The sequence below is a fragment of the Ursus arctos genome, unplaced genomic scaffold, assembly GCF_023065955.2.
Source record: "Ursus arctos isolate Adak ecotype North America unplaced genomic scaffold, UrsArc2.0 scaffold_15, whole genome shotgun sequence".
Taxonomy (NCBI): Eukaryota; Metazoa; Chordata; class Mammalia; order Carnivora; family Ursidae; genus Ursus; species Ursus arctos.
Window position 1 is genome coordinate 40,308,658 of NW_026622819.1, and position 10,452 is coordinate 40,319,109.

The window sequence follows — 10,452 nt, forward strand, 5'->3', positions numbered from 1 at the left end:
CTACATTTGGGTGACTTTGAGCTGTTTCCTTTGCTCCCTGAGCCCCAGCAGGAGCAGTGAGGACGTGACTGTCCGTCTTGGACGTGTGTGTCATTTCCTCGGTTTCAAGCTCTTGCGGGTTTAGCCTGTATTTCGCCTTCAAGCTGCTCCAGCTTTACTTTCTAGGTGCAGTTCGAAGGGAAGAGCCGCACGGATCCACAGGGTGGAAACACTGGTGAGGAAAATCATAGATCCAGGAGAACAAGTACAATGAGCCGTTCCATTTTATGTTCTGTGCAAGCTATCTTCAAGTCGTTGATTTCCTGCGTAAACTAGCTCTCATTTTCAGGTGGTTTATTTTCGCGATCTGGAAATGGTTCAGATTTCTGCAGTTGCCGAGGAGCCGGTCACGGTATTTCCCGTGCGGATGAATGGGGGTGTTGACGCCGGGCAGCAGGGTACCACAACGTGGGTTCGTCTTCAGCGAGGCTATCTATCCGTGGGACTGATCGCTCGGTATCTGTCGTCCCCTTGATTGATGGAAAAGTCCAGGAAAGCAGGGCTGCTTCTCTTCATGGCAGAGTCCCAGCCCTATTGCTCAGGAATTGCTGAATGGGCGAGTGAGTGGATCCTATCCGTGGCCTGATGACTGGACGCAGCTAGGGAGGCAGCCAAGCCACGGAGTCACAGGAATAACCCCTTCAAAGATGCTGTCAATGCTGTGGGAGATTTAGAGGCTCGAGACCTGTGTTGGAGACCCAGCTCTGCCACTTCCGTGTCGTGCACGCTTGCACAAGCCACCTGTTGGGCCCCTGGTCTCCCCGAGTGTGTGACAAGATGATCTGCTTAGATGAACTCAGAGGTCGCTTACGGTCTAAAAAGGCTGATTCTCAGAAGCGGTATGGTGCGGGGAAAATGGTTATAAGCCAGGAGTCTGGTGTCAGGCTGTTTGGCTTTGAGTCTTGACTCCACCACTTACCAGCTGGGTGTCCTCAGGCAGGTTTCTTAACCTCTCTGAGTCTCGTCCTCATGTGATAAATGGGGCTAAGTGATAGTTTCTTTTTTTTTTTTTTAAGATTTTATTTATTTATTTGACAGAGAGAAAGACAGCCAGCGAGAGAGGGAACACAAGCAGGGGGAGTGGGAGAGGAAGAAGCAGGCTCCCAGTGGAGGAGCCTGATGTGGGGCTCGATCCCAGGACTCTGGGATCATGCCCTGAGCTGAAGGCAGATGCTTAATGACTGAGCCACCCAGGTGCCCAATCTTTTTTTTTTTTTTAAGATTTTATTTATTTTTTTGACAGAGAGACAGCCAGCGAGAGAGGGAACACAAGCAGGGGGAGTGGGAGAGGAAGAAGCAGGCTCCCAGCGGAGAAGCCTGATGTGAGGCTCGATCCCAGAACGCTGGGATCACGTCCTGAGCCGAAGGCAGACACTTAACGACTGAGCCACCCAGGCGCCCCTAAGTGATAGTTTCTACCCCGTAGGGTTCTGAGGGTGAAAACAGGTCGTGAACAGTACCTAGGACGCCATGGGAGGTGCTTAAGCAACGTAAACTGCTATCCTCATGCATGGTCTTACTGGTGCTAGCCATAGCCCCCTGCGAGGCATGGCATGGGCTGGGACTGTCACGTGACATATAGGGAAGGCTGAGGACTGAGGACTGGGACTGTCACGTGACATAGGGAAGACTGGGACTGTCACGTGACATATAGGGAGAGCAGAGGGAACCTGCCCAAGGAATGGAGCCAGGACCAGCGTCTGTATGTTCCTGAGTGACACCTCTCCCCTTTACCCTGCCACTTAGCCACTACATGTGGAGTGCTTGGGGACATGTCTCTTTAAAGGCCGCAGCTCTGAGAGTGTCAATTTCGGGAGGGCAGAAAATCTAACTCCAGAGTAAAAGCTGAGGGTTCCAGACCCAGCCCCCTAGTGACATCCCGACCTGTAAACCTGGGCAGGGCTCACGCACCAGGAGCCAGGACTGATCAGCTGTGGCAGTCACAGGGACATGTGCTCTGTACGCCGTGTTCTCTGCGACTTCGGGGATCTGGAGGGAAGCCAGGGACCTGTGCCGCAAACTTGGCCCAGCTCATCCCTTCACTGGCCTCCCTGCCTCGTTTATGTAAAAAGGTTAGAGGAGATCCCTGGTTCACACCGAGTTTGGGGAAACCCTCTGGTCCCCCCTCCAAGCAAATGCGTTAATATGTTAGGTTCTGCTTTACTACATCCTCTCTGGGAGGAAGAGAAGTTCTAGAGCTATCATCCACCTCGAGAAGAACCGGGGCCAAAGGAGCATGTCAGACACCAGCACAAGGAGGCAAACGGGTAAATCCAGAATATGGGACAGCTGACGCTGTTTCCGCAACAAGTCACTGGCAGAGGAAAAAGAGGAGGGAGAGCTTTCGTGGACTAAAAGAGGCCTAAGAGACGTAAGAGTTAAGTGTGAAACTCGTTTGGGTCAGAATCAAGCAAACCAACTAATTAGGACACTTTTGCGCCATTGGGGGCAAGGCGATGAAGGACAGGCATCCCCAGGTGGGCTCCCCAGAAAGCAGCCTCCGCAGTGTTCTTGGTCTGCAGGTGTTTACTAAGGAGTGCCCGTGGGACCAACACCTGGGGAAGGGAAGGGAGTAGGAATGCGCAGAGGGAGAAGCTGAGCTGTGATGGAGCTCTGGTGGCAGGCTTGGTGACCCCACGAGGAGTCCTGGAGCTAGAAGGGCCCTTTGAAGTTGTCCTGTGTGGGGCTAAGGTGACTGCGCCTTAACACCTGGCATGGCTCTGTCATTGCGTGTAGGCCTCCTGGGAAAGGGTGTGACCTTGGGCAAAGTGTCTCCCTCCAGCTGAGGTCATGTCTGAGGGCTGCAGGGACCACAGGTCCTTTACTCTTCAGCGAAGTGTCTGTCCAACTCATCACAGCCTCTACCACGACTGGATGGGAGGTGTTCATTTGCTGCATGCGATAACGATGTGGTTATATTAGAAAACACCCAGATGTTCTTAAAGACGTGTAATGGAGGAGTGAAATGATACGTCTGAAACGTGCTTGTAAATACTTCAGCAAAGGGCGCCTGGCTGGCTCCTGTGGGGAAGAGCCTGCGACTTTTCATCTCAGGGTTGTGAGTTCAAGCCCCACGTTGGGTGTAGAGATTACTTCAATCAATAAATACACTTAAAAAAAAAAGACCATCAATTTAATAAAGAAAATACTTCAACTAAGAGAAAAAAATGCAAAAGAAATGTGAACGGGTGGTTGAAGCAAATGTGGCAAAATCTTGGTATTGGAATCTGGGTGATGAGGAGGGAGAGGTTCGTTGTACAGTTCTCTGCTTTTGAGGATCCTTGACAATTGTTATAAGAAAACATACCATGAAAGTATAAGAACGAAAATGATTCTAAGCAGGGGGAGGTGAATCTGGCCTTAATGAAATGTTTAATTGATGTCTATGAAAGGTAGCATGTGGGTTTTAGCTCAATAATACTCAAAACTGAAAAACTGGTTGAACACCGTTAGACAGGATGTAAGTTAATTCTCTTCCAGCTTTCAAATGCTATTACTCTTTTACTTCGCAAGCAGGTTTCTGGTTTTCCCCTGGCTTGGGTCATCTCTTTGCACGAAGGGTGGTGCATCCCGGTCAGCGGATGCCAGTCAGCATTACTGGATGCAGCAGGACTTGGATGCAGGTGCGCCCCCTGCTGGACTGGGGTTGCCTCCCGGCTGATTTCCGGCCACTGCTGCAATCAGACAACAAAGAGGACCCACTCGGTGAGAGGAGGCTACCGTGCGCTTCCCCTTCGCCCTGGTTGAGACCAAGAATTGCAAACTCAGGGGCTTTCTGAGGCCGCCAGATAATCACACATGCAGAAGGCAAGCCAAGAGAAACCAAGAATGGGAAATAGTGTAAGAATAAGAAAAAGAGCTGCACAATCATGATGATAAATGGCAACCAGCACTTGGCACCACTGTCTGGGAGACAACAGGGAGTGGTGGAGACTGGGGCAAACTGGAGAGATCCCCTGTCCTGTCTAAAGTGGGCAGTTGCCACTGAGCTCCAGCTAATTGTTGTCTTGTAGAAATGCAGACCGGTATGGCCAAATACTGACCTTTAATTTAATTAATTAATTAATATTTTATTTATTCATTTTTCAGAGAGAGAGAGAGCGCCCAAGCAGGGGAACCAGAAGGCATAAGGAGAAGCAGACTCCCCTGCTGAGCTTGGAGCTCGATGTGGGACCCCATGCCAGAACCCTGGGATTATGACCTGATCTAAAAGCAGACGCTTAACCAGCTGAGCCACCCAGGCATCCCAAATACCAACCTTTTAAAAAAGAAATGCTGGAAATCTGGATTTTTAAAAATCTGAAATATCCCAATTTTAAAACACGGACAGCAAATTCACGTTAAGAGAATGCAGGCCAAACAGAAGCTATCTGCAGGCTACACATGTGCACCAACCTGCCACTAGCCCCAAAGACAATTTGCAAATTAGAAAAAGATGCATTTTCCTCAGGACACTTTCCTGCTATTTCTGGAAAACTGTAATAACCATACAAACCTATGATGACTGGGGGAGCCTGGGTGGCACAGTCAGTTAAGCCTCCGACTCTTGATGCCAGCTCAGGTCGTGATCTCATGGTGGTGAGATCGAGCCCCACGTTGGGCTCCAAGCTCAGCGTGGAGTCTGCTTGGGATTCTCTCACTCCCTCTCCCTCTGCCCCTCCCCCCGCTCACTCTCTCTCTCCCTCTCTTTAAAATATAATAAATAAATCTTTAAAAAAAAAACCCAAATCCACGATGAGTGTCCCATACAGGACACCTCCTGGGCGGTGCAAAAAGCACCACTTGCAAGAGGAAAACGGCGGCCCCACGTCTGCAGGCACCGGAGCAGAGCTGGAGCCATGACGGGGTCCGCGTTAAGAACCCGCGTAGGGGGGCCGTCAGAGTGGGGTCTGGACTACAAGTCATGTCCCGTGAGGGGACTGGACTCACACAGCCAGCAAAAGAAATGACTCGAGGGAGGGCGAGTGTGCTGTCATTTGGGAAGAGCGGGAGCGAACAAATCCCCTGTGATGCTGAAGGCGGGACCATGGCCGCCAGGTGGGGGTTTCCACGAGCAGAAGCTGCAGCTCCGGGACGAGCCTTCTCCTGGTGGTACTGGACGCGGATGTCATGTAGCTAGTGCGCCCTCCATCCCTGGTAGTGTGCCCGCAAAGGCTCACAATGGTATAGAGAGCAAACAGCCGACAGAAGGCCAGAAATACGGCCCCTCAATGCCTTCGACCAGTGATCCTAGGTTTTCTCCTTCGCCCCCGCGTGGGGCCCTATGTGCACAGCCTGGGAGCTGGAATCTGTCCCGCATCGGCTGGGGGACCGTCGGGGATCCTTACTGGGAGGTTCCGTCTTGGGAAGCGGCTCCGGCCCTGGCGGACAGTGGGGCTTGGCCGCGGTGCTCCAGCTCGGCGGCTGGGCACCGACGCGCGCACGGCGCGGGCACTACCGGCAGGCGGGGAGCCGAGCGGGGCCGGGCGGGGCGCGCGAGCGCTCGGGGTGTGCGCCCCTGTCCACAGACCTTGCTTGGCTGCCTGCTGCTTTTGCTTCTCCTCCTCCAGGGCCCGCATCTTGGCGTCGTACTCGTCGGCGAGCGCCTTCCACTCCTTGCGGTTGTTGGTGATTCCGTCGAGCATGGGAGTGATCTCCTCGTGGAAACGGGAGAATTCCTGGAAGAGAGAATTCCCGCACGCCTCTGGTGCAGGGGCCACGCCCCGGGGCCCAGGGCCAGGGAGAGGCACGGCCGAGAACGCCCACCACGGGAACCAGCTGCCTGGGGCCGAGGGCTTCCCGTCGCCCAGCAGTTTGCATGCTGACGCCGTGGGGCCTGCCCTCAGCAAGAGCCCGTCTGTGCTTCTCCCGCTTACAAACCCTCCTGTGGCCGCCCCTGTCCTTCAGGACGAAGTGCACACTTCTTCACACCGTTCCGAACCCCTCCAGAGCTGCGGCCCTCGCCCCTTCACCATTTTGAGCCCTCTGGGTAAGTAGAGTCCTCTATTGGAAGCTCCCGAAGCCTCTCCCCCACATCTCACGTCATTGTAACGACTCCCTTTGCCTGTGTCCCCCATCTCTCAGCCCCTGCCCAAGCCTCACATGGGTGTCCCCCAGGGGCTGTGGCCTTGGAGAGGGCAGGGACAGCAGGCGCCTTGTTTACTGGGGTGGCCCTGGCCCAGCACAGGGTCTGGGGCATAAAGACACCACGAAACCCTTGCTGAGAGAAACTGGGATTTGTGAAGGGGATTCTTAAACCCCTTAACTTCAGGAATAAAAATAATGCCTCTGAGCACAGCACGTTATAGTTTAGGAAGTGCTTTGTCTCCTTTGATCCCCAGAAACTCCTGGGAGGTGGGAAAACAGGATGCCTCCCTCCTAGATTTTCAGGGGAGGAAATGAAGATGCAGGTTGATGGAGTCGATGGGCTCAAGGTGAGAACGGCAAATCCAGGACCCACTGCGGAGTTCCGGCCAGACCGGCCGTGCTCAGAGCTTCCTGGGTTTGCATCCAGCTCTGCCACGAGCCGTGTGACTCTGGGGAGGTGACCTACAGAGCTCAGCCTCAGCCGGAAAGTCAGGACCGTCTAGTACCTACCTACCTCACAGGGCTGTGATAGCGCACGGAGGGCGCTCAGCCTCGCCCACCTGGTTTAGTGATCTTGCCGATGGTAGTGGGGAGCGCAGTTACTCTGCCCTGTTGCTCCCAGGACCCCAGTTAGCCACGGTATTTCAGACAGGCACCTGTCCTCTCTAGCACAGCAGAAAGAGCCCTGGACTAGGGATTGGGTACCCTGGCTCTAGTCCTGGCTCAGGGCTGACTCCAGCCATGCTGGCCCTGTCATTTCTCATGTCTGGCCTCTGCCTCCTCAGGTTACACAGGACCAAAATAAAAATAACAAATGCGAAGCGGATGGTAGCACAAATCACACGGAGTTGGGGGCAGTGGGTTTTCAGTGGGTTTTCTCTGAGCAAGAGCTCAAAGAAATTCCAGATGATCTTTTGACAACTGGTTTACCTTGGCCTATCACATTTCCGCCAGCTAGGGAAGTTAAGACGGTGTATGTCTGATATGCCTCCCCCTTTCCTGTCTGAAACCACATGTAGTCATCTGTGCCTGTGGCGTTGAGCAACTGGAGTGCGTGAAGCTCCAGGCTCTGGCCTGGGTAGATAATCACTCAAGACCCCACTGGGCTGTCCAGAGGACCAAATGCCATTGCGGATGAGAAGCTCTTTGTAAACTGTCACCCACCGGTCACTTGCCAGGGGTTACGATTCCTGATGGTGTTTGGGAATCCCGGGTTTATCAAAGACACCTCATTGGGCCTGAGAAAGCCAAGGACCTACCTTGTAGACAAAGGTGCAAACAAAGTCAATGAAGCCGACCTGAAGCTTGGGGAGTTCATCCGCCTTGTTTCTGTCCATCATGGGCTGTCACGGGGGAGAAAGAGTTAACTGTGCCGGGCCCCTCCTGGCAGGATGCATTAAAAGGGACCCACCCTTAGCCTAGGAAGCATTCTTGTTCGGAACAAAACAAAACAAAACAAAACAAAAAAACAACTAGAACTCATCAAGTTTCCAGATCTGACTAGCAGTTTGCGAGAAATATGGGGATAAAGGAACATATTAAATAACACCATGAGGGTGCAGTCAGCCGAGTCCAGACTGTGGGAAACTACACAACAGAAGACCCGTGGTCTTCAACAAATAAATACGTGGCAAAAACCAAAACAAAAACCAGGAGAAAACTGCTATGTATTGAAAGAGACTCAAGAGACATGACAACCAGAGGGAGTGTGGTCCTTGACTGGATCCTGATTTGAACAAATCAACCTAATTATTTTTCCCGATCAGTGGAAATGAACCGAGATTGGATGATATTAAAGAATTATTACTAATTTTGTGAGCGTCACCATGGTATCGGTGCGTGTGTGCGTCCTCCGCGTGCGCACGTGTGTGCCACATGTTTTTCTTATCTCTTAGGGACCCATACTAACATCTTACAGAAAAAATGATAACATCTGGAATTCACTTAAAAATACTTCAACCAAAAGATAAGAAAATGCCTGAGGGTGGAGGAATAGATTAAACGACAATGGCTGTCACTAGTGGTTGTGGTTGAACCTGAAGATGGGTCTGGAGTTCTTCACTAGTCCCTCTACAGGTTAAAATGCAGAGAAGATAGAAGAGAGATAAAAATCCGTGGCCCCCTGCTACTCAGGTTGGGACGCTCCCTGTTCGCTTCCACTTGGGCTCGCACACCCCTCAGTGCCTGTACCATCTCTCAGCCCCTGCCCAAGCCTCATATGGGTGCCCCCGCATCCTCAGCCCTGCCCCAAGCTTCACCCGTCCCCATCTCGATCCATGGCTCGGTCCTCAGAATGTCGCTCTCTCCTACCCCAGCTCTGCTTCCGAGCCCTGCCCTTGCTCAGGGCCTTAGTGAACCTCTCACTGGGCTCCCCGCCTGGTGACTGTCCTAGCCAAGCCTACTTTCAATGCTGATGGGTGTTCAGCTTGCCAAAGTCTTCCCCTTGTACGCTCTGTACTGTTATAACAAGGCCTGGGGAGGTGGCCCCTAGACTGTTGGAACCGGGAGGAAATCTGTTTTGGGGTCCACTTGTCCACCTCTACTTAGCTAAGGGAGCCAAGGATACGTACCCAAGCTTGAGGAGGGCTTATGATTTAGGAAGGCACCCATTCTCCAGGCCCATCTCCAGAGTTTCTGCTTAGGCCGGTCTAGGGAAGGGCCTGTGAATTTGCATCTCTACAATGTTCCCAAGGAATGAGGTGGATGGTAATCCAGGGACCATACTTTGAGAACCCGTGCATTAGGAAAAGGTCATCGCTATGGTAAGATCACACATGCCTATGTCAGGGGTCACGTCTGCCTATCAGGATGAGATCACACACACGCAGCATCAGGCTGACGTTCGCCCCCCGCCCCCGTTCCTCCCCCACCCCCCACCGCTACTCACAATGGGGTTCTGTTGCAGCACCGTGCGCTCCAGGTCACCTTGTTCCCAGAATTCGGCAGCAACCAGCAGGGCCACCTGCAAGAGGCAGACCCACCCCCACCCCCCCCACCCCCAAAGTCAAGCCCCAGTCTGGATGCTCCTACCGCTGCTCCCACCCTTCCTGGGTTTCCAGCTCAACATAAACCTAAACCCCAACCCTGCCTCGCCGCCCCCTTTGCTGTCATCACTGGAGAGGCACTAAAGTGGTTTCCGTGTCTTGGCAGATGAGACGGAGGTGGGCTGCTTCTGGAACTCGGAGTCCAAGCCGCCGTCATGATGCCAGGACTCCCCTCTTCTCAGGTCAGGAGGGCTCCATACCTTACTCTGCACCTCCCAGGGCTTGGTGATGGCTGAGAGATCACAGGCGGTCATCATCATGGCCCTGCACACAAGGACACCATCCATCAGCCCGGAGCTAATCCAGGCTGCAGGTGCTGGCTCATTGCAACTCTCTCTCCTTTCTCTGCACCACGTCGCAAGGAAGGGGTCACCGTGGCATTGCGTCTGGAGGTCAGGCTTTGAAGTCAGACAGAGGTTAAAATCCTGCCTCTGTCCATCACCAGCAGTGTGGCATGGGGCAATTAAACCAACCTCTGTAAGCCTCAGTTTCCTTATCTGTAATAATAATGGTATTTTCCTCGTGATATGGGTGCAAGATTAAATGAGATAAGATGTGCAAAAATCTTAGCAGAGGGTCCAGACATAGTACGTGCACAACAAATACTGGTGATCATTGCGAACATCTGTTGGGTTTGTCTTATGCGACGAGCACTGTGCTAGGCACTTTGAAACATTGATTTCATGTCAATCTCAGCCCCTCTTCAGAGTTCTTTCTCGCCTGTCTAGCGGAGACCAGCGTTTCTCAAGCTTTATCTCATCGTCCTCCACCTTCCACATCAAACAGCCTCAACACACATTATTTCCGTAATGACTCCGCCATGAAATCCTAATACCATAGATGCGCTGTGTATCTGCTTGGAGGCCACAAGTCACTGTAATGCCTAAGGCTTTTTGCTTCACCTCCAGGAACTGCTTTTTGCCCGGGGTAGGGAGTGATATCACCCCCACTAAAAATGCAGGGTATAGGAGTTCTCCGAGAAAGGGGGCAGTGAGCAGAGATGCAGTGGAGAGCACGCAGGATTGCCACCGGGCAGAGGGTTGTGCAGGAGGGGACTGCACAGGGCCTCCATCTATCCACCCCGTACCCATATGCAGACGCCGGGCAGGGCCTGGTTCACGGGTCCCTGCTCGCAGAGAGCTGACATGGGGAGTCACGCATTTACCACACCGATGGATGTGAACGTGTGAACAAACAACCGCTCCGAAGGAAAGGAACTGGATTCTAGGAGAGCAGGTCTGAACCGTCAGGGAGGGCTCCCTCACGGAAGTGACCGTGAGCTGAGGTCTAGAGGCAGCGTAGC

General features: G+C 52.9%; 1 protein-coding gene across 2 annotated transcripts in view; it reads right to left on the minus strand.

The window, feature by feature from the left end:
* Window positions 1-3,153: 3,153 nt before the first annotated feature.
* PDE6A (phosphodiesterase 6A) overlaps window positions 3,154-10,452 on the minus strand; it is a 67,073-nt gene continuing 59,774 nt past the window's right edge. For both annotated transcript variants that reach the window (XM_026510746.4, XM_057312253.1), the window contains 5 exons: window positions 9,350-9,413; window positions 8,993-9,067; window positions 7,365-7,448; window positions 5,549-5,696; window positions 3,154-3,713 (listed from right to left, as the gene is read on the minus strand). In XM_026510746.4, coding sequence (XP_026366531.1) covers window positions 3,634-3,713; window positions 5,549-5,696; window positions 7,365-7,448; window positions 8,993-9,067; window positions 9,350-9,413 — 451 coding nt within the window. In that variant the 3' untranslated portion in view covers window positions 3,154-3,633. The remainder of the gene's footprint in view (window positions 3,714-5,548; window positions 5,697-7,364; window positions 7,449-8,992; window positions 9,068-9,349; window positions 9,414-10,452) is intronic.